The sequence below is a fragment of the Oncorhynchus mykiss genome, chromosome 6, assembly GCF_057628025.1.
Source record: "Oncorhynchus mykiss isolate SJ-2025 chromosome 6, ASM5762802v1, whole genome shotgun sequence".
Lineage (NCBI taxonomy): Eukaryota > Metazoa > Chordata > Actinopteri > Salmoniformes > Salmonidae > Oncorhynchus > Oncorhynchus mykiss.
In genome coordinates, this window is record NC_143027.1 from 46,992,075 (window position 1) to 47,016,970 (window position 24,896).

Below are 24,896 nucleotides of genomic sequence, written 5' to 3' on the forward strand. Positions count from 1 at the left end.
ATCTTCATCACTTTCACTTGATGGCAACACTTCCCACAAACAAGTACCGTGCAGCTGAAACCAGTGTTGTGGGTTCTGTTCCTAGTGCATCTGCCCACCTTGCAGCTTCTATTCCCCGGGAACTGTGTGCAATTCTGCTTGCGTAATGGCTCCCATGGAATCTTTGCTGCTGCCTTGGCCCTCATATGTCTGTCACGTAGCCTGTGTGCAAGACTTCTGCTGGTGTTGTTCATGCACTGCTTCCTCCTTTCACCTAGTAGAGCCGTGCCATCTGATCCGAAACATTATCCGACACTCGCTCACCTGCTGCCCGATATGGATCCTTTCCCAGGTATGGAAAGCCGTTCAGCGTAAATCAGAATAATAATCAGAGATGTCGTGATCCATTTCTGCCCCGCCATCTGAGTCGTTTTGAGTCAGATCTTGTAGTAATGCTAATGCAGCACGTGTATCCATTCGTCTTGGTCTTGCCATTGTAAATTATGCACGCTCTCACTCCTACTCCAAGTAGGCCTAGAGTAGACTAATAAGACTGCTTGGATTTGGTGGACTGATATAGGGCAGTGGTTCCAAAACTGTGGGGGGTTGGCAGGGGGGCCACGGGTCTTTTTTTTTTTTTTTTTTTAAGGAACTCAGTCCGGCGTTCAACTTACTCTTGAAAGTTGTAATAGTAGAATGCACAAGGTGCCATTTCAAAATTGGGTAGTGCATCATCAGTTTTCCTCTTGTCATGTCAGTCATTGCATACCTCAGAGCTATTTATAACTTTTGAAATGTCCAGATCAACTAGCCCATGTCAGCTAATGTTTTTTAGCCCATAGATTTTGTATTATTGTTCAAGTCACTCACATTTCACTTGAATACACATTAAATATGGCAAAATGTATAGAATTGCATGAAAATAAGCTTCAACCTGTAAAATGTTCTCTCCGCCAACAAGAGGGTTGTGAACAGTTTGTCATGAAATGTGCTTGTACCCATAGAAATATACGTGTTGCGCTAAATAGACATGGTGGAAGAGGGGCCTGACTGAAAAGGTTTGGGAACCCCTGATATAGGGTACACCGTTTTGAGATTCTAATTAGAATAGATGAATAGAATATAATGTCCCGTCCTGTTCTTCATTCACAATTGGTGATTATATAATTCTGTATCGTTTGCTTCCCCTCACTCATCAACTCACCCATTCTCCCATTTTCTTCCCCATCATACTATACTTGATTTATTTAATCTGTTACATGTGTAAAATTAGTTTCGGTATAGTTTAGGTTCAGTTTCGAGGTGATTATTGGAGTGATTATCAACTGGGCATGTCACATTCAACTATCAGAGAATGAGTGGAGCAGGCAGGGGGAAAACCACACAAAAATGACATGCACTCCTAAAATTGGTTATAACTCCAGTTCTGTATGTGATATTAAGATTCTAACAATGACAGTGTGTCATATAGACTTATTTAGGAAAAGTCGAGGACGAAAGGGACATGACTTTAAAAATGGCAGAGTAAATCAAGTCAAATCACATTTTATTGGTCGCATACATATATTTACAAGATGTTATTGCAGGTGTAGCGAAATGCTTGTAGCTGTTACATTTGTTTTGAGTCATTATGTTGCTCTAGTGTTAATATAGACAATCACAAATAAATTGCTTTATTTAGGTTAGGAAGGTCGTAAAAACATGATAGAAGGCAATTTATTTCAAAAGAACAGAATAGCATGTTTTAAGTTGAATGTATCTGCTTAATAGCCAAGGCTGGCAATTAAATCTGCATTCCTACAAATCAGCTGGGCTAGACAATCTGGACCCTTTCTTCCTAAAATTATCCGCAGCCATTGTTGCAACCCCTATGACTAGTCTGTTCAACCTCTCTTTCGTATCGTCTGAGATTCCTAAAGATTGTTAAGTGGTCATCCCCCTCTTCAAAGGGGGAGACACTCTAGACCCTGTTAAACTGTTACAGACCTATATCCATACTGCCCTGCCTTTCTCAAGTCTTTGAAAGCCAAGTGAACAAACAGATCACCGACCATTTCAAATCCCACCGTTCCTTCTCCACTATGCAATCTGGTTTCCGAGCTGGTCACAGGTGCACCTCAGCCACACTCAAGGTCCTAAACGATATCATAACCGCCATCGATAAAAGAAAGTACTGTGCAGCCATCTTCATCAACCTGGCCAAGGCTTTCTACTCTGTCAATCACTGCATTCTTATCAGCAGACTCAACAGCCTTGGTTTCTCAAATGACTGCTTCGTCTGGTTCACAAACTACTTCTCAGGTAGTTCAGTGTGTCAAATCGGAGGGGCAGTTTTTCTCAATTCCTGACATTTTAAATCTAGTAAAAATGTCTTAGGTCAGTTAGGATCACCACTTTATTTTAAGAATGTGAAATGTCAGAATAATAGTAGAGAATTCTTTCATCACATTCCCAGTGGGTCAGAAGTTTACATACACTCAATTAGTATTTGTTAGCATTGCCTTTAAATTGTTTAACTTGGGTCAAACGTTTTAGGTAGCATTCCACAAGCTTCCCACAATAAGTTGGGTGACTTTTGGCCCATTCCTCCTGACAGAGCTGGTGTAACTGAGTCAGGTTTATAGGCCTTCTTGTTCGCACACGCTTTTTCAGTTCTGCCCACAAATGTTCTATAGGATTGAGGTCAGGACTTTGTGATGGCCACTCCAATACCTTGACTTTGTTGTCCTTAATAAGCCATTTTGCCACAACTTTGGAAGTATGTTTAGGGTCATTGTCCATTTGGAGCAGTGGCCATCACAAATTGGTTTTGGAGCAGTGGCTTCTTCCTTGCTGAGCGGCCTTTCCGGTTATGTCGATGCAGGACTCGTTGTACTGTGTTTATAGATATTTTTGTACCTGTTTCCTCCAGCATCTTCACAAGGTCCTTTGCTGTTGTTCTGGGATTGATTTGTACTTTTCGAACCAAACTACGTTCATCTCTAGGAGACAGAACTCGTCTCTTTCCTGAGCGGTATGACGTCTGCATGGTCCCATGGTGTTTATACCTGCGTATTATTGTTTGTACAGATGAACGTGGTACCTGCAGCTGTTTGGAAATTTCTCCCAAGGATGAACAAGACTTGTGTAGTTCTACAATTTATTTTCTGAGGCCTTAGCTGATTTCTTTTGATTTTCCCATGATGTCAAGCAAAGAGGCACTGAGTTTGAAGGTAGTCCTTGATATACATCCAGAGATACACCTCCAATTGTCTCAAATGATGTCAATTAGCCTATCAGAAGCTTCTAAAGCCATGACATAATTTTCTGGAATTTTCCAAGCTGTTTTAAAGGCACAGTCAACTTAGTGTATGTAAACTTCTGACCCCCTGGAATTGTGGTACAGTGAATTATAAGTGAAATAATTGTCAGAAAAATTGCTTGTGCCATGCACAAAGTAGATGTCCTAACCGACTTGCCAAAACTATAGTTTGTTAACAAGAAATGTGTGGAGTGGTTGAAAAACGAGTTTTAATGACTCCAACCTATGTGTATGTAAACTTCTGGCTTCAACTGTATCAATGATGTCGCTCTTGCTGCAGATGATTCTTTGATCCACCTCTACGCAGACAACACCATTCTGTATACATTTGGCCCTTGTTTGGACACTATGATAGCAAACCTCCAAATGAGCTTCAACGGAATACAACACTCCTTCCGTGGCCTCCAACTGCTCTTAAATGCTAGTAAAACGAAATGCATGCTCTTCAACCGATCGCTGCCCGCCCGACTAGCATCACTACTCTGGACGGTTCCGACTTAGAATATGTGGACAACCATAAATACCTAGGTGTCTGGTTAGACTGTAAACTCTCCTTCCAGGCTCACATTAAGCTTCTCCAATCCAAAGTTAAATCTTGAATCGGCTTCCTATTTCGCAACAAAGCCTCCTTCACTCATGCTGCCAAACTCTCCCTCGTAAAACTGACTATCCTACCGATCCTTGACTTCGGCGATGTCATTTACAAATTAGCCTCCAACACTCTACTCAGCAAATTGGATGCAGTCTATCACAGTGCCATCCGTTTTGTCACCAAAGCCCCATATACTACCCACCACTGCGACCTATATGCTCTCGTTAGCTGGTCCTTGCTACATATTTGCCGCTAACCCCACTGGCTCCAGGTCATCTATAAGTCTTTGCTAGGTATATCTCCGCCTTATCTCAGTTCACTGGTCACCATAGCAACAACCACCGTAGCACGCGCTCCAGCAGGTATTTCACTGGTCATCCCCAAAGCCAACACCTCTTTGGCTGCCTTTCCTTCCAGTTCTCTGCTGCCAATGACTGGAACAAATTGCAAAAATCACAGAATTTGTAGACTTATCTCCCTCACTAACTTTAAGCGTCAGCTTTCAGAGCAGCTTACTGATCGCTGCAGCTGTACACAGCCCATCTGTAAATAACCCATCCAACCAACTACCTACCTCATCCCCGTATTTGTTTTTGTTTTTCTGCTCTTTTCCACACCAGTATTTCTACTTGCACATCCTCATCTGCACATATCACTCTAGTGTAAATTGCTAAATTGTAATTACTTCGCAACTATTGGCCTATGTATTGCCTTACCTCCTTACTTTATTTGCATGCACTGTATAAAGATTTTTCTTTTGTGTTATTGACTAAATGTTTGTTTATCCCATGTGTAACTCTGTGTTGTTGTTTTTGTCGCACTGCTTTGCTGTATTGCTGTAAATGAGAACTTGTTCTCAACTGGCCTACCTGGTTAAATAAAAAAAGGCTATGGCTGTGCCATGCCAATGAAATCAACTTGTTTGTTTAGCAGACATCACAGGTCCTGCCTTACCACAGTCAACACACATATTTTACAGTAAGAATATAATGGAATAGCCCAAGTGGATTTAGCTAATTCTCACCAGTAGCCTACTAACATGAGGAATGCATGGTGCCATGGTTATTCTAGGAAGAAGTTACTGTATATTTTGAAACAGAGACCATCTGCACGATTTGTATTGTTGTTTGGCAAAAATAGCTTATTCGAAATCTTGGAATCGTCTCTTTCTGATAGTGTAAAGTAATCAAAATGTCTGGACTGCATGGGCCTCTCTTGGATGATATGGAAGAAGTGCTATTTGGTAAGCTCCTTGCTTCTTTGTCAATGCATGCTGTTAATGCACACTGCGCTGTAAGGTTCTGTATTTATTTTATTAGTCAACCTTGTGATCTGTTTTGTTGTGTTCTTGAACGTAGCCCTGTTTTTTGGTGTTCTTGAACGTAGCCCTGTATTTCATTTTTGGTCATTGATTTCACCTGTGTTAGTTACTCACCTGGTCTCATCAGCTCCTTATTTAGTTCAGTTCGTTCTGTTTGTGCCTAGGTGAGGTATTGTTCGTTGAATCTATTAAGCCTTCCCCGAGCTCGTTTGTGAAAACCAGTTAGCCTTCAGTCCTAGTTTTGATTCACCTGCCTGTTTGCCTACCTGTGTATGACCATTGCCTGCCTGTGACCACGATTCCTGCCTTCCGCGAAGGCGAAATAAACACCTGCCTCGCTCTGCATGTGAATCTACACCTTTTTCACTAATAGTTTTTTTTCTAATAGTTATGGAATTCCGGCACTCAGAGTGTTAACAAAGAGCTGCAGTCAATTTTATAATGGGTGGCAAGTAATAAACTAGTCCTGAATATATGAAATCCAAAAGCCTTATATTTGAGAGAAATTTGCCAAACCCTAAACCACATCAAAATCTTATAGGGGCCGATCCGGACATAGGAATTTATGCCTTTCCTACGCACTTCTCAGTATTTGTTGTGCAGACTTGTCTTATTCAGTCACTTATTGTGCTCTGAATAAATTTAATTCAACTGCTGAAAACCCTCCCACTTCTTGGCCTACAGATTTTCTCGTTAAGTTTTCATGCAATGGGGTTTTCACTACATTTATCTTAAGTGATCCCTTTAAATACGGTGCACCTGAAAAATAATAAAATAAAGCAATCTCTGCATATTCGTCTCTGTTTCTGCACCAACTGGTAGATTTAAAAATACTATTGTAGATTATTTAGGCACATTTTTTAGTTAGGAAAGTACATATGAATAATTTTTTTTAAACTGTTTGGAGAGCCTTTTTTACGCATGAAATACTTTATATTGATGAATAAAAAATACAGTGGTTTGATTCATTCCGAAAGTTGTCATATTTAAGTTCGATCCATGAACTATTGGAAGGTGGAAAACAAGTGTACAATAGGGGTTGAACAATAATCCTATAAATCTACCCCAATTCTCACTAATCATGGAACTGTAGTCATCGTGAACCATGTGCCAGGCTCCAGATTTAACCTGCTACGTGTGGTCTGAGTTCCAAAATTATTAAAATATGCTACACGTCCTAAATTTAATGCACAACATTAGTCTATTATGATCCACTAATGATAGAAACCCTCAGGAACAATTTACAAGGAAGTAACAGAAGAAAGAAAGATAAACGGAATGGAATGATACATTTATTTTTGCATGTACTGATGGTGGCTCCCAATAGTAGCTAATATTAAGAACAAATTCTTATTTACAATGAAGGCCAACCAAAACCGGACGACACTGGGCCAATTGTGTGCCGCCCTATGGGACTCCCAATCACGGCCGGTTGTGATACAGCCTGGATTATAAAGGGCATACATCTATTCGGCAGGCTACAGAAGTTTATAGTTTGGTTCTCCATGCAAATTATGACGGCACATAATTATTATTCTGTTAAACGGCACAGCTACTTATGTCCTATTTCACTGTGGAAATGAAGCCGCAATACATGTCATGTTGAAATGATTTTCAGTTTGCTTCCATACGGCTGGTTTCACATTTGTCTCCAGGGATCATAACGAAAAATAATCCTAAACAATTGCTATGTTTCCTTGCGGTAAAGTTGGTACAATTATTAGGGAGTTAAGTGAAGGTCAGAATATGGTGTATCTGTAATCACACCGCTGCCACTTCCTTTATTCGAGCTACAACTTCAAATGGATAGTGGGTGAATAGCATACTATTTTCAAGCTTACGTTCAAGGTCAGAATACACAGAGAGAAAAGTGCCTAAAAAGCGAATTACGTTCCTTTTACGCGTGCTTAACTCGGGTCAGAATCTGGGCCTTCATGAATAATGTGGCAATTGAACAAGTTTAGTAGACTAAACTGCTTCTTGTAACCCTAGATTGTAAATTGACATTGTGCCGCAAAAAAAAAGAACATAAACAAATTACAGTTGAGGCAAAACAGAGGAGCACATCTGTCCCTTAAATGTACACTGAGGGCTAATATCAATAACATGAATGTCAATCTCTCCTGGGTCAAAGTAGAGGAGAGATTGACTAAATCATTTGTCTTTGTGAGAGGTATTGACGTGTTGAAAGCTGTCAAACAGCTAACCCACGGCTCAGACACCCATACATACCCCACAAGACATGCTACCAGGGGTCTCTTCACAGTCCACAAGTCCTGAACAGACTCACAGTACTAATAGAGCCATGACTACATCAAGTTTCTCAAGCGAGCAGTAAAATCAGATTTAAAAACAGATAAAACCACACCTCACAGTAAAATCAGATTTAAAAACAGATAAAACCACACCTCACGGCACAACGCAGACTGTGAAGAGACGGATACATGGCCACAAACACACACACACAAGCATACGCACGCACACACAAACACATTTTATATTGTAACTTTTTTATATTAGAGCAATAATGTCGAGGATGATGTATTGTTTTATTTAGGATTTAGGCTGGACCCCAGGAAGAGAAGGATCCTAATAAATATGAAATACTAAATCTCTAACGAGTGTGCTGAGAGTCTGAAAGCAAGTACTGGGAGTGAGTGTTTTAATAAATAAACAGAACAATAAACACGAAACACAAACAAATCACCAAGATGAAACAGAGTCAGAAACAATAACGCCTGGGGAAGGAACCGAAGGGAGTGACATATATATATATATATATATATATATATATATATATATATATATATATATATATATATATATATATATATATATATATATATATAGGGAAGGTAATCAGGGAAGTGATGGAGTCTAGGTGAGTCTGATGACGTGCAGGTGCGTGTAACGATGGTGACAGGTATGCTCCATAATGAGGAGGAATAGGCTTTGGGGGTGACCAGTAAAATATACCTGCAGGAGCGGGTGCTACGGTTAGGTGCTGCTATGGTGACCAGTCAGCTGAGATAAGGTGGGGCTCTACTTAGCAAAGACTTATAGATGACCTGGAGCCAGTGGGTTTGACGACGAATATGAAGCGAGGGCCAACCAACGAGAGCATACAGGTTTTAGTGGTGGGTAGTATATGGGGCTTTAGTGACAAAACAGATGGCACTGTGATAGACTGCATCCAATTTGCTGAGTAGAGTGTTGAAGGCTATTTTGGAAATGACATCGCCGAAGTCAAGGATCGGTAGGATAGTCAGTTTTACGAGGGTATGTTTGGCAGCATGAGTGAAGGATGCTTTGTTGCAAAATAGGAAGCTAATTCTACATTTAATTTTGGATTGGAGATGCTTAATGTGATTCTGGAAGGAGATTTAGAGTCTAGCCAGACACCTAGGTATTTGTAATTATAAGTCAGAACCGTCCAGAGTAGTGATGCTGGACAGGCGGGCAGGTGCGGGCAGCGATCGTTTGAAGAGCATGCATTTAGTTTTACTAGCGTTTAAGAGCAGTTGGAGGCCACGGAAGGAGAGTTGTATGGCATTGAAGCTCATCTGGAGGTTAGTTTACACAATGTCCAAAGAAGGGCCAGCTGTATACAGAATGGTGTCGTCTGCATAGAGGTGGATCAGAGAATCACCAGCAGCAAGAGCGACATCATTGATGTATACAGATTAAATAGTTGGCCTGAGAATTTGACCCTGTGGCACCTGCCAGAGGTCTGGACAACAGGCTCTCTGATTTGACACACTGAACTCTATCTGAGAAGTAGTTGGTGAACCAGGCGAGGCAGTCATTTGAGAAACCAAGGCTGTTGAGTCTATCGATAAGAATGTTGTGATTGACAGAGTCGAAAGCCTTGGCCAGGTAGATGAATACGGCTGCACAGTACTTTCTTTTATCGATGGCGGTTATGATATCGTTTAGGACCTTGAGCGTGGCTGAGGTGCACCCATGACCAGCTCGGAAACCAGATTGCATAGTGGAGAAGGTACTATTTTGAAATGGTTGGTGATCTTTTTTTTCACTTGGCTTTCGAAGACCTTAGAAAGCCAAGTGAAAACAAACCATTTCTGTATAGACCTCCCTTTTTGCACTGGCATATTGTCATGCTGAAACAGGAACGGGCCTTCCCCAAACTGTTGCAACAAAATTGGAAGCACAGAATCGTCTGGAGTATGTCATTGAATGCTGTAGCTTTAATATTTCGCTTTACTGGAACTAAGGGGCCTAGCCCTAAACATGAAAGACAGCCCCATACCATTATTCCACTCTTCCACCAAACTTTACAGTTGGCGCTATATGCATTGGGGCAGGTAGCGTTCTCCTGGCATCCGCCAAAATGCAGATTGGTCCGTCTTAATACCAGCTGGTGAAGCGTGATTCATCACTCCAGAGAATGCGTTTCCACTGCTCCATTGATGTGAGCTTTACACCACTCCAGCCATAGTGTATATTATCATTTTACCAGCTACAAGTACTGATGTACTGACTGAGTAGTGGTGGTACAGTAGATTTGGGGAAGAAAAACAATTGGCAGATTGGCTGGGCTCTCTAACCCTGTTCCTGGAGAGCTAGCGTCCTGTAGGTTTTCGCTTCAACCCAAATTTGGCACACACGATTTTATAAATTAGCTGGTTGATAAGCTGAATAAGGTTATTTATAACTGGGGTTGGAGCGAAAACCTACTGAAGGGTAGCTCTCCAGGAACAGGGTTGGAGAGGCCTGGATTAGAGTAATTTAGCATACTGTATGAGATGGGGAGTGGAATGAACTTGCCCCTAAATGCTGATCTTGGGTCAGTTTTGCATTTTGCCCACTAATGGTTAAGGTTAGGATTGGGGGAGGGGATGCCGATCCTATATCTTTATATAGGGGAAATTTCACCCTGGCATGCATGATAAGTGTATAAATATAATGCTCCTAGAATGCCCTGTTTGCCTGGTAAAGAGGAGTGTTGAATGGAAAAAATGAACACACCCCTTTACCCTAGTTATCTCCAGAACATTTCTCCCCACCAATGACTTTTATTGTTTTATTAACTCTGCTCTGGCTCTGATAGTGGCCAATAATATTTTTAACAGCTCATGCTGATTTCATAAAAAATAGAAAATGTACTGCATACTGTTTTTGATCCATGTTTTAGATGATGCTCTTGCCTGTGGAAAATGTACACTCACATAACACACGCTCGCATGCACGTGCAAGCATGCGCGTACACACAGACACAGCTGGTTGTTATTAGCATTATGTTTTATCTAGCTGGCTAAATACATCTCACCCGAGTTTGAAGATTTTTGTCACTCTTGTTCGTTTCTGGCAACACACACACACACACACACACACACACACACACACACACACACACACACACACACACACACACACACACACACAGATGGTGCTCTTCTCTATTATGGTTCTCTGTAATGGTAATTCTCCCTGCAGGTACTCTGGCATAAAACAATAACTCAGCCATCAGTGGGAGGGAGGAAGGGCTGGTGTTGTGTGTTTATTCATTTTACTTCTTGGTCGAGCCCACATACAGTGAGGGGAAAAAAGTATTTGATCCCCTGCTGATTTTTTCAGTCTCTCGGTCCCAGCTTTGATGCATCTGTACTGACCTCGTCTTCTGAATGGATGGTAGCAGGGTGAACAGGCAGTGGCTTGGGTGGTTGTTGTCCTTAATGATCTTTTTGGCCTTCCTGTGACATCGGGTGCTGTAGGTGTCCTGGAGGGCAGGTAGTTTGTCCCCAGTGATTCGTTGTGCAGACTGCACCACCCTCTGGAGAGCCTTGCGGTTGTGTGTGGTGCAGGCGGTGATGCAGTCCGACAGGATGCTTTCAATTGTGCATCTGTAAAAGTTTGTGAGGGTTATAGGTGACAAGTCAAATCTCTTCAGCCTCCTGAGGTTGAAGAGGCACTGTTCCGCCTTCTTCACCACACTGTCTGTGTGGGCGGATCATTTCAGTTTGTCCGTGATGTGTACACCGAGGATCTTAAAACTTTTCACCTTCCCCACTGCTTTCCCATCGATGTGGACGGGACAGCAGTTTCCTGAAGTCCACAATCATCTTTGTTTTGTTGACGTTGAGTAAGGGGTTGTTTTGCTGACACCACACTCCGAGTGCCCTCAACTCCTCCCCGTAGGCTGTCTTGTCGTTGTTGGTAATCAAGCCTACTACTGTTGTGTCGTCTGCAAACTTGATGATGAGTTGGAGGCGTGCATGGCCACGTAGTCATGGGTGAACAGGGAGTACAGGAGGGGGCTGAGCACGCACCCGTGTGGGGCCCCAGTCTTGAGGATCAGTGAAGTGAAGATATTGTTTCCTACCTTCACCAACTGGGGGCAACCCGTCAGGAAGTCCAGGACCCAATTGCACAGGGCGGGGTTGATACACAGGGCCTCTAGCTATATGATGAGCTTGGAGTGTACAATGGTGTTAAATGCTGAACTATAGTCAATGAAGAGCATTCTTACATAGGTATTCCTCTTGTCCAGATGGGATAGGGCAGTGTAATGGTGATTGCATCGCCTGTGGACCTATTGGGGAGGTAAGAAAATTGAAGTGGGTTAAGGGTGACAGGTAAGGTGAAGGTGATATGATCCTTGACTAGCCTCTCAAAGCACTTCATGATGACAGAGGTGAGTGCTACGGGGGGGATAGTCATTTAGTTCAGTTACCTTTTCCTTCTTCGGTACAGGAACAATGGTGGACATTTTGAAGCATGTGGGGACAGCACACTGGGATAGGGAGAGATTGAATATGTCCATGAACACACCAGCCAGCTGGTCTGCTGATGCTCTGAGGATGCGGCTAGGGATGCTGTTTGGGCCGACAGCCTTGTGAAGGTTAACATGTTTAAATGTCTTACTCACGTCGGCCACGGAGAAGGAGAGCCCACGGTCCTTGGTAGCACTGTATTATCGTCAAAGCAGGCAAGGAAGGTGTTTAGTTTGTCTGACTTCGGTGTCCGTGACGTGGCTGTAGTCACGTCTGAGGCTACCCTTTTGTGTGTAGGCCTATGTGTCCTACCAGGTGTAGATGGGACGGACTGTCCCCCCCCCCAGGTCTCATCTTCTCCAATGTCTAAACCAGACTCTACTGAACCACCAGGCCAGGCCCAGGGATGGACTGGGACCAGAAAATGGCCCAGGAATTTCTAACACACTGTCCCATTTTTGTCCTTGAAGATCCTATTATTAACCAAATTATGATGATTATGTGCTAAAAGCAAATGTTTTAGATGGGCCCAACGGACTAAAGATTCACCGGCCCATCTGGCATTTGCCCGAACTGCCCTTGGGATGATAATACTCTTATATCTTCAGTGGGCAGCTGAGCTGATTGAATTTCCCTCTTATTTGGGTATTTCTGGAATTAAATCATATTCCATATATCTATGAACACCTCAGATTAGAGCTCCAAATTGTTCCCTCTAAGAAAATAACCTTTTATCACCCTGACGTCATTGTCATATCACCTTTGATAATGACAAACCTGTGTGCGCGTAACCTATCGTGCCGTATCTCTCTCTTCTCTCTTTCTCACGCTGGGTGACTAATGATTGGCTTGAAATTAGTTTTAGAACAAAGAGGCATTCCATTCTTCATTGTGTGTCTGCCTAAATCTGTGTGCGCTTGTCTATTTTTTTTTTTATTTGTGTGTGTCTCATTCTGTGAGGGTGTAACGCTCTCCATTGTTTGTCTGTCTCCACCTCTCATTGTGTGGCATCTCTGTTCCCCAGATCTGTGTAATTGTTTCAAGTGCTGAGGAACATGGTCTTTAGAGAGACACAGAACACAATATGAACAGACCCTTCTAGACTGTAATAAAGAAAGAGAGTAGAGAGGCTCAACACAGACCTCTCAATGAACGATTAAATCCCCATTTTACTCTGTTTTCCTTACTGCTGTTTCTCTTTTCCTGGACTGCTGGTTGAGAGAATGCCAAGCGTGTGCAAAGCTGTCATCCATGCAAAGGGTGGCTATTTGAAATATGTTTTGATTTGTTTGACACTATTTTGGTTACTACATGATTCCATATGTGTTATTTCATAGTTTTGATGTCAAATCAAATCAAATGGTATTAGTCACATGTGCAGAATACAAGTGAATACAATGAAATGCTTACTTTACAAGCCCCTAACCAACAATGCAGTTTAAAAAAGATGAATAAGAATAAGAAATAAAAGTAACAAGTAGTTAAAGAGCAGCAGTAAAATAACAATAGCGAGACTATATACAGGGGGTACCGGTACAGAGTCAATGTGTGGAGGCACCCACTCAGTCTGTCTTTCCAGGCCTCCTGGTAGTTTGACAGGAGATGGCAGTTTGACATCAAATTGTGAGCATTTCTTTTGGGAAAAAATATTATGGTTGATGTTTTACTCACTCCAAAAGCTATTTTACATGGGAATCAGAATGACTGTTTGGGATCTTAAAGGCTTTTATAAGCCAAATAATTATCATCCTTTGCAAAAACACTGATTTAGACCAGCCCACTAGCCTAAAGATGGAAAACTGCCCGTGGCGTTTCTGTGCTGAGGACAGAGAAGAGATGGCTAATGTGCGTTTATGCCCAAACTCCCTTTATGTTATGCAACATAGCATAACACATTGGAATACTACATTCTTACTTTCTGTTACATACCGTTACTCTGCTGGAAGAAGGCATATTGAAACACATTGTATGCACAATTTACATTGTAATCTGTATGAGTTGTTTCTGTGACTTCTGTAAGTATGTTTTGGAAGTGTATCCATGGTGCAACTTATATCACGTGAGACATCAACTTTAATATATATATTTTTTATGGGCCGTGCTTTGTGTGGGTGTCCTCTCCCCTCCTCATCACTTCTCTGATATAAAAGTACTCAAAGTAAAAGATGAATAGAGGGATGGATAGTCAAGAGGTAAACGAACGGAAATATATAACACTGTGAAACACAGCACATGCAGGCGCTGAATATCTTGTTGCCATGGAAATTGTTTTGTTAGGCGATGTGACACAGTTAGGGAATGTGCACAGCACTCCGTTAAGATATGATATGCTGTATGTAGGATAGCTCTGTCTCACTCGATACCCATCTGTCTCTCTGTATCTCTCTCACTTGTACTTTCTCTATAACTCTTTCCATTTCTTTCTCTGTATTTCTCTGTATTTCTTTCTTTTTCTTTATCTCTCTTGTGTCTCTTCCTTTCTTGCTCTCATTATTTCTCTTTTTTCTCTTCCTCTTTTTCTTCCTCTTTCTCTTTCTGTCCTCTCCCTATAAGTGAGGCAGTATGATAGCACAGATCATCGTTGATGGAGAACACTATACAGGCTTTATGTAAAGGCTTATATGAAGGTGACATGAAAACAGAGCATGGAAAGATGTTCTCTTGATTCTGTTCGGTTTCATCCCCCCCTGTTCCACTAACGGAGGGGAATATATAGAGAGAGAGAGACAGAGAGAAGGGTGAGCGTTAAGAATTTTGAAGAGGAGAAAATTGGAGAAGATGAGAGAGAGGAGAGCGGCACAAGAGAAGAAAGAGGACAGCTGGAGTGGGTGGAAAGGTGGAGTGCAAAGAGAGGAGGAGGAGAGTGAGGGAAAGGTGGAGGTGTGTGAGATGAAGTGGGAGTAGAGAAGGAGAATGTGGGAGCCAATCTTCTCTATGCTGAGAGAGGGAAGAGGAGGATGAGAAGAAGAGAGAGTCAGTTGTGTCTTCTCTTCTGTTCTCTTCGCCGACTTTGAAAAGCAGCTCCTCTGCTAAACCACAGCCCCAGGACATGACAATTTGAATAAAAGTCTCTAACGCTTCACCCAATACCTGGTGTGTGTGTGTGTGTGTGTGTGTGTGTGTGTGTGTGTGTGTGTGTGTGTGTGTGTGTGTGTGTGTGTGTGTGTGTGTGTGTGTGAGTGTGAGTGTGTGTGAGCGCATGTAAGTCCACTGTGTGTGGGATAGTAGGAAGGCAGTGGTCTGGCGGAAAACAGTGACACCTCCCTTGGAGGTCTGAAGAATCTTGTATTGCAAAAACAGTTTGAATGGTCCACTGGGACAAGATTTTTATTGGATGTTACACTTCAAGAACCCTCCCCCACACGCCCGTAGAAGGGGTGCTTTGTGTTATAATTTATGTGCCACTGTTTTCCGTCCTGGTATGTGTTGCCTATGCTAGTTATCAAGTGTGGCCGACAGTCTGCAATTTTATATTTATTGAAATTGAAAGTGGATTTAAGCTGGGAAAATCAAACATCACAACATGTTCTTAACCGCTCTGGTGACAAACACACTTTTTTCCTTGTCTCCATTCGTCCACATGGCTGTACTTTACTACCACCAAACATATCATGAAGATTGGACATTATTTTGTTTTTGTAACAACCCAAAAAACAGAGGCAATGGGATAACCTATTCATGTAAATAAATAAATGTTTTAAATACAGCTAGGAGGCTAACTCAACTGAGCTGCTAAACTTTAGACACTGTTTAGCTAAGTGACTGTGTATTTGTATTTATTAGGTAGCAGCTACTCTTCTTGGGGTCCAAATACATTAAGGCACGTTGCATCCCAAAAAACTAAAGATAAAACAGTACATCATATAACATTATTACACCACTACATATCTACAATACAAAATGTATAATTCCACCATACAACAATATTACAATGTACGTGTGTGTAGATTACGTGTGCTAGCTAGTGTTTGTGTATTTGGATTTATTATGGATCCCCATTAGTTCCTGCCAAGGCAGCAGCTACTCTAACTGGGGTCCAGCTAAATTAAGGCAGTTTATACCATTTTAAAAACATTACAATACATTCACAGATTTATTTGTTTTTTAAATCTAATTTTACTGCTGGCGTCAGTTACTTGATGTGGAATAGAGTTCCATGTAGTCATGGCTTTATGTAGTACCGTAGTCTGTTCTGAACTTGGGGATTGTAAAGAGACCTCTAGCGGCATGTCTTATGGGGTATGCATGGGTGTCCTAGGTGCATGGGTATCCTAGGTGCATGGGTGTCTGAGGTGCATGGGTGCATTCAGCTTGTCAACACTTCTTACAAAAACAAGTAGTGATGAAATCAGTTTCACCTCCACTTTGAGCCACGAGAGATTGACGTGCATAATGTTAGCTCTCTGTGTACATTGAATTGACATTTTCCTAAGTCCCTCTTTGTGGCACCTGACCACACGACTGAACAGCAGTCCGGGTGCGGCAAAACTGGCCTGCCTTGTTGATAGTGTTGTTAAGAAGACAGAGCAGTGCTTTATTATGGACCGAGTTCTCCCTACCTTAGCTACTGTTGTATTAACATATTTTGACCATGACAGTTTACAATCCAGGGTTACTCCAAACAGTTTAGTGATCACAACTTGCTCAATTTCCACATTATCCATTACAAGATTTAGTTGAGGTTTATGGTTTAGTGAATGATTTGTCCCAAATACAATGCTTTTAGTTTTTGAACTTATTCCTTGCCACCCATTCTGAAACTAAATGCAGCTCTTCGTTAATTGTTTCAGTCATTTCAGTTGCTGTAGTTGTTGATGTGTATAGTGTTGAGTCATCTGCATACATAAAGCCAGTGGCATTTTGGTGTTAGAAATGGAAAAAATGAAGGGGCCTATACAGCTGCCCCGGGGAATTTGTGATTCTGCCTGGAGAGGCTTGCATTAAAGTACACCCTCTGGGTTCTGTTAGACAGGTAACTTTGTATCCACAATATAGTAGGTGGTGTAAAGCCATTACATATACAATATGTTTTTCCAGCAGCAGACTATGATTGATACTGTTAAATGAAGTCCAACAAAATAGCCCCCCACAATCTGTTTATCATCAATTTCTCTCAGCCAATCATCAGTAATTTGTGTAAGTGCTGTGCTTGTTGAATATGCTTCCCTATAAACATGCTGAAAGTCTGTTGTCAATTTGTTTACTGTAAAATAGAATTGTATCTGGTCAACAACAACAAAAAAATCTCAAAAAGTTCATTATGGGTTGGTAACAGGCTGAATCAACTACCAGACGAGCTAAATTACTTCTATGCTCGCTTCTAGGCAAGTAACACTGAAACATGCATGAGAGCATCAGCTGTTCCGGACAGCTGTGGGATCATGCTCTACACAGCCAATGTGAGTAAGACCTTTAAACAGGTGAATATTCACAAGGCCGCAGGGCCAGACGGAGTACTAGGACGTGTACTCCGAGCATGCTCTGACCAACTGGGTGAGAATGCTATTCATTGACTACAGCTCAGTGTTCAACACCACCCTGCCCTCAAAGCTCATCATTAAGCTAAGGACCCTGGGACTGAACACCTCCCTCTGCAACTGGATCCTGTACTTCCTGACGGGCCACCACCAGGTGGTAAGGGTCGGTAACAACACATCCGCCATGCTGATCCTCAACACGGTGTCCCCTCAGGGGTGTGTGCTCAGTCCCCTCCTGTATTCCCTGTTCACTCATGACTGCACGGCCAGGCATGACTCCAAAACCATCATTAAGTTTGCCAATGACACAACAGTGGTAGGCTTGATCACCGACAACGACAAGACAGCTTATAGGGAGGAGGTCAGAGACCTGGCCGTGTGGTCCCAGCACAACAACCTCTCCCTCAACGTGATCAAGACAAAGGAGATGATTGTGGACTACAGGAAAAGGAGGACCGAACACGCCCCCATTTTCTTCGACAGGGCTATTGTGGTGCAGGTTGAGAGCTTCAAGTTCCTTGGTGTCCAAATCACCAACAAACTAACATGGTACAAGTACACCAAGACAGTTGTGAAGAGGGCACAACAAAACCTATTCCCCCTCAGGAGACTGAAAAGATTTGTCATGGTTCCTCAGATCCTCAAAACGTTCTACAGATGCACCATTGAGAGCATCACTGCCTAGTATGGCAACTGCTCGGCCACCGACCGTACGCACTTCCCTCCGACCGCAAGGCACTTCAGAGGGTAGTGCATACGGCCCAGTACATCACTGGGGCGAAGCTTCCTGCCATCCAGGACCTCTGTACCAGGCAGTGTCAGAGGAATGCCCTAAAAATTGTCAAACATTCCAGCCAGCCTAGTCATAGACTGTTCTTTCTGCTACCGAATGGCAAGTGGTACCGGAGCTCCAAATCTAGGTCGTCTACCCCCAAGCCATAAGACTCCTGAACATCTAATCAAATTGCTACCCAGACTATGTGCATATTTTACATTGCTGTTACTCTCTGTTATTATCTTTGCATAGTCACTTTAATAACTCTACCTACATGTACATGTTACCTCAATTACCTTGACTAACTGGTGCCCACGCACATTGACTCTGAACCTGTACCCCCTGTGTAAAGCCTCGCAATTGTTATCTTACTGCTGCTCTTCAAACATTTGTTACTTTTTTTTCTTATTCTTATTTTTTTATTTTTTTTAGCTACATTGTTGGTTAGGGCTTGTAAGTAAGCATTTCACTGTATGGCCTACACCTGTTGTATTCAGCGCATGTGACATACCATTTGATTTGATTAATTTTAGCTAATAAAGGGGGCTTTACTATTCCTGGGTAGCCTGAGGGCACGCACTTTCTAGTAGGCTTAGATTGAAGCAATAGGAGTGGCAATATCATCTGCTATTTGTATTTATTATGGATCCATTTTGCTATCATTCTTTATCATTTATCTTTGTTTCATAGTATAGTTTTTTCTTTTTCTATTCAGTTTAAATGTCATCACCTAGCTAACTTCCTATTAGCTAGCTATCTTAATGTAACCCTTCTAAATTAAAAACAGTCTCCAAATGCATTTGCAGATAACAGCCATGGAAGAGGGTGAAATTGCAGCTCCAGCTGTCTGTAAAGGGAAAGTGTAGGCTACTGGAGAGGGCAGGTAACTTTGTGGGAGGACATTATGAAAGGATTATCCAGTTCCAGTCCCTAGAGGGGGAACTTTGAGGACAGAGATATAATGCCACAAAATATTTATTCAGTGCAGTCTAATTTGAGTAAAATGAAGCCTGTTTCTTTGTGATGTTTTCTCTCCTCAGATATAAAAAGCTGTGAAAGCCTGTTTGCAGATGAAGAGAGCCGTCCCAATGAATGTCCCAAAAGACTAAGGGTATATTCTATATGCCATGCCATGGGTTATTAACACGTCCTGATCATAGAGAGCCCTTATTTTCTATGGTAGAGTAGGTCAGTGCGTGACTGGGGGTTAGTCTAGTTTATTATTTCTATGTGGTGTGCTAGTTTGGTTTTTCTACGTTAGTAATTTTGTACGATTCCCAATTAGAGGCAACTGGTTATCGTTGTCTCTAATTGGCGATCATATTTAGGTAGCCTTTTTTCCACCTGTGTTTTGTGGGATATTGTTTTGTGCATGTGCACCACTTTGTCACATTTCGTTCTTGCTTTATTGTTTTTGTGCGTTTCACTAAATAAAGATGTAGAACCCAGATCACGCTGCACATTGGTCCGAGTATGCTTCTAACGACAATCGTGACAGTTATATGTGTAGGCTTACCTATGTTAGCCAATGTTGCACACAAAAATAAAATACAGTTAATCTGAAATGATGCTTTGGTAATAATAGCTTACTTGTACTACTCAATTGTATATTGTGGTTTAGACTAAGATGTCTAATCTTTACATACATGTTAGCTTATTTTTTACATTTTGAAGTGATGAAGTTGATTCTTTGAAGTGAAGTTTTTAAAGTTGAATTTTTTTTTGTGTCAATGTTGATTAAGCACATATCACAATCATGCAATAAAGAGGGGAATGGGTTGTCTCTGTGTTGTATTCTCAAATGAACATTTCCTTTTTGTGTAGTTGTAAGATCTCCAATCTGTTTAATTTTAATGTCACTCTCTCTCCGTATATACTTGATTACACACAGGTGGATTGTATTTATCATCATTAGTCATTTAGGTCAACATTGGATCATTCAGAGATCCTCACTGAACTTCTGGAGAGAGTTTGCTGCACTGAAAGTAAAGGGGCTGAATCATTTTGCACGCCCAATTTTTCAGTTTTTGATTTGTTAAAAAAGTTTGAAATATCCAATAAATGTCGTTCCACTTCATGATTGTGTCCCACTTGTTGTTGATTCTTCACAAAAAAATACAGTTTTATATCTTTATGTTTGAAGCCTGAAATGTGGCAAAAGGTCGCAAAGTTCAAGGGGGCCGAATACTTTCGCAAGGCACTGTATATGTTCTCAATTTAAAATGATACCAGTAGACAATGTATACAGTGGGGAGAACAAGTATTTGATACACTGCCGATTTTGCAGGTTTTCCTACTTACAAAGCATGTAGAGGTCTGTCATTTTTATCATCGGTACACTTCAGCTCTGAGGGATGGAATCTAAAACAAAAATCCAGAAAATCACATTGTATAATTTTTAAGTAATTAATTTGCATTTTATTGCATGACATAAGTATTTGATACATCAGAAAAGCAGAACTTAATATTTGGTACAGAAACCTTTGTTTGCAATTACAGAGATCCTACGTTTCCTGTAGTTCTTGACCAGGTTTGTACACGCTGCAGCAGGGATTTTGGCCCACTCCTCCATATAGACCTTATCCAGATCCTTCAGGTTTCGGGGCTGTCGCTGGGCAATACGGACTTTCAGTTCCCTCCAAAGATTTTCTATTGGGTTCAGGTCTGGAGACTGGCTAGGCCACTCCAGGACCTTGAGATGCTTCTTACGGAGCCACTCCTTAGTTGCCCTGGTTGTGTGTTTTGAGTTGTTGTCATGCTGGAAGATCCAGCCACGACCCATCTTCAATGCTCTTACTGAGGGAAGGAGGTTGTTGGCCAAGATCTTGCGATACATGGCCCCATCCATCCTCCCCTCAATACAGTCGTCCTGTCCCCTTTGCAGAAAAGCATCCCCAAAGAATGATGTTTCCACCTCCATGCTTCACGGTTGGGATGGTGTTCTTGGGGTTGTACTCATCCTGTGTGGAATTTAGAGTGGAATTTAGACCAAAAAGCTCTATTTTTGTCTCATCAGACCACATGACCTTCTCCCATTCCTCCTCTGGATCATCCAGATAGTCATTGGCAAACTTCAAACGGGCCTGGACATGCGCTGGCTTTGAGCAGGGGGACCTTGCGTGCGCTGCAGGATTTTAATCCATGACGGCGTAGTGTGTTACTAATGGTTTTCTTTGAGACTGTGGTCCCAGCTCTCTTCAGGTCATTGACCAGGTCCTGCCGTGTAGTTCTGGGCGGATCCCTCACCTTCCTCATGATCATTGATGCCTCACGAGGTGAGATCTTGCATGGAGCCCCAGACCAAGGGTGATTGACCGTCATCTTGAACTTCTTCCATTTTCTAATAATTGCGCCAACAGTTGTTGCCTTCTCACCAAGCTGCTTGCCTATTGTCCTGTAGCCCATCTCAGCCTTGTGCAGGTCTACAATTTTATCCCTGATGGCCTTACACAGCTCTCTGGTCTTGGCCATTGTGGAGAGGTTGGAGTCTGTTTGATTGTGTGGACAGGTGTCTTTTATACAGGTAACAAGTTCAAACAGGTGCAGTTAATACAGGTAATGAGTGGAGAACAGGATGGCTTCTTAAAGAAAAACGAACAGGTCTGTGAGAGCCGGAATTCTTACTGATTTTAGGGTTTGCGTCCAGGCTAAGAAGGCAGGGAAATTCAGCAAGGATAATGGGAGGGAGAGGGAAGTGGGAGTGAGAGAAAGTGTGAAAGAAAAGAGCAGGCTGGCTGATATTGATGATCATAGGCTACGTAAGTGTAATATATCGTTTTCTCAGCCAGCAGACTCTCTTCATTGATAGGGCACTGGTCAAAAATAGTGCACTATAAAGGGAATTAGGGTGCTGTTTTGGATGCAGGCTCCATGTCACCATGTCCTTTGGCTCTGTTCATGCCTGTCCCTGTTACAGCCTGTTTGTGTCAGGTGGACACACTTGCATACACACAATCTTTCTGGGTGTTTGTTTGTGTACAGACAAACCATATGCGTGAGCGTGCGCAAGTGTGTGTGTGTATTTGACGTGTGAGGCCAAAGCTGATGGTTACTCTTTAGACCCCTGGCTCTACTGTTGCTGAGCCCAAGCCTGTTTGGTGTGTGTGTGTGTGTGTGTGTGTGGGGGGGGTGCTTGTGCCAGCGCGTCCGTGCATATGTATGTCATTGACTTGTTTCCTCTCCTTCTATATGTTTAGCCTGTTCAGGAATGTTGAAGTGTGTTGGCACCTACAGTACCCCTCTCTCTTTCCCACTCTTTCTCACTCACTCTCTCTCTCTTCTTGCAGCACTACTTCCTGATCGTGTTTGGCCATGATGGACAGAAGCCTCTGGAGCTACGGACTGAGGAGGAGAATGAATGTGATGAATGGGTGGAGGCCATCCAACAGGCCAGGTACTGTGTGTGTTCGAGAGAGAGACAGAGACCCTCCTGAGAGAAGGGGAAGGGATGGTTGTGTGTTGCTGTGTCTGCATAACAACCAGGCCAGAGCCCAGTGGGTATACCTGTACATAGCCATGGGACTTGCCTGTTCTACATCTCTTATTCTTAACCCCCCCCCCCCCCCCCCCCCCCCCGATTATCTCTCCGAACCCAGGTGCCTTCTCTCCCACTCAACCTTTTTCTTACTCCTCTCTCTCATCCTCTCTCTATCAGGCCTCCTTCCACTGTTTGTCTCATTTCTCTCCCTCTCTTCTCTCTTCTCTCTCCCTCATTGCCACTGTGTATAGAGCCACAAAACATTGTTTATTATACCTTTCCAGTCTTGTCAGATAGTGGTTTGGGGGCAGGGTCTATTCGGGATTGAGTATTTCTGTCCTCCGGGGTCCCTCGGTGACATCATCCCTGTGTGTCTGTCTCCTCAGCTACTCTGACATCATCATCGAGCGTGAGGTCTTGATGCAAAAGTACATCCACCTGGTCCAGATTGTGGAGACAGAGAAGGTGGCAGCCAACCAACTACGTACTCAATTGGAGGATCAGGATACAGAGATAGAGAGGCTCAAAGGAGAGGTGCTTGCAAGCACACTGGCACTCAAAACACACTACCTCTGTCTGTTCCTCTTTCTCTGTCTCTATCTCTTCTCTCTTTCTGTATTGTTTTGTATATGTATCTTTCCTTCTCTGCCCTCTCTTCATCTTTAGCTCTGTCCTCTTTCTTCTCCAACTCCATCTCTCTTTGTCTCCATCTTTCATTATTCATCTTTCTCTCCTCCCCCTCTGTCATTGTCGAGCTGTCTCTCTCAGCCTTGATTTTAGACCACCACCTCTCATCTCCTTGGTGACGGCATATGAATTCGCTTTATTGACATTTCTGCTCTGACAAGTTGCAAACACATACACACTGTGATCAGTCTCCAGCCAGCGCCAGTCAATGAGTGATGCAAAGAGGAACATACACGTTTGTGTAGAGTTAACTTCTCGCTAAGCTGAGGGAAAGGTCCTTAGCGGTTCATTTGGGGGTGATAAATGCAGCGTTAATAATGCAGCACACACACACACACACACACACACACACAGTGACAATGTGTTGGCTAGTGATAATTAGATGAACAGTCCTAATTGTTCCTGGAGTAAACAGTCAGTGAGACCTGGATGGATGAGATCGATGTCAGACAGTTGGTAGAAGGAAATTAAAACTACAGTGTGCGTGTGTGTGTGTGCGCGTGTCTGAGTCCAACATTGTGCAGTGATTTGATTTGAGAAACTGGATGTTGAGTACCCACTGAGCGTTTTACTGAGTTTAGTGTTTGGTAATCATGAATCTACAGGGTCCAACCTAACGCAAGTTTTAAATTAGGTCGACCGATTATGATTTTTCAATGCCGATACCGATACCTATTATTGGAGGACCAAAAAAAGCCGATACCGATTAATCGGACAATTTTTGTATAGATATTTGTAATAATGACAATTACAACAATACTGAATGAACACTTTTATTTTAACTTAATATAATACATAAATAAAATCAATTTAGTCTCAAATAAATAATTTGGTTAAAATAATGCAAAATCAAAGTGTTGAAGAAGAAAGTAAAAGTCCAATATTTGCCATGTAAAAAAGATAATTTTTAAGTTCCTTGCTCAGAACATGAGAACATATGAAAGCTGGTGGTTCCTTTTAACATGAGTCTTCAATATTCCCAGGTAAGAAGTTTTAGGTTGTAGTTATTATAGGAATTATAGGACTATTTCTCTCTATGCCATTTGTATTTCCTTTGACTATTGGATGTTCTTATAGGCACTATATTATTGCCAGCCTAATCTCTGGAATTGATAGGCTTGAAGTCATAAACAGCGCAATGCTTGAAGCACAGCGACGAGCTGCTGGCAAATGCAGGAAAGTGCTGTTAGAATGAATGCTTACGAGCCTGCTGCTGCTTACCACCGCTCAGTCAGACTGCTCTATCAAATATCAAATCATAGACTTATAATAACACACAGAAATATGAACCTTGGGTCATTAATATGGTCAAATCCGGAAACCACCATTTCGAAAACAAAACGTTTATTCTTTCAGTGAAATACGGAACCATAACCTATCTAAAGGGTGGCATCCCTAAGTCTAAATATTGCTGTTACATAGCACAACCTTCAATGTTATGTCATAATTATGTACAATTCTGGCAAATTAATTACGGTCTTTGTTAGGAAGAAATGGTCTTTACACAGTTTGCAACGAGTCAGGCAGCCCAAACTGCTGCATATACCCTGACT

At 42.2% G+C, this 24,896-nt stretch overlaps 1 protein-coding gene across 2 annotated transcripts in view; it reads left to right on the forward strand.

Annotated features, from left to right (window-relative positions):
• The window catches only part of rasgrf2b (Ras protein-specific guanine nucleotide-releasing factor 2b), a 227,797-nt gene that overhangs the window by 75,919 nt on the left and 126,982 nt on the right, over nt 1–24,896 (forward strand). For both annotated transcript variants that reach the window (XM_036980258.2, XM_036980260.2), the window contains exons 2-3: nt 22,466–22,572; nt 23,043–23,190. In XM_036980258.2, coding sequence (XP_036836153.2) covers nt 22,466–22,572; nt 23,043–23,190 — 255 coding nt within the window. The remainder of the gene's footprint in view (nt 1–22,465; nt 22,573–23,042; nt 23,191–24,896) is intronic.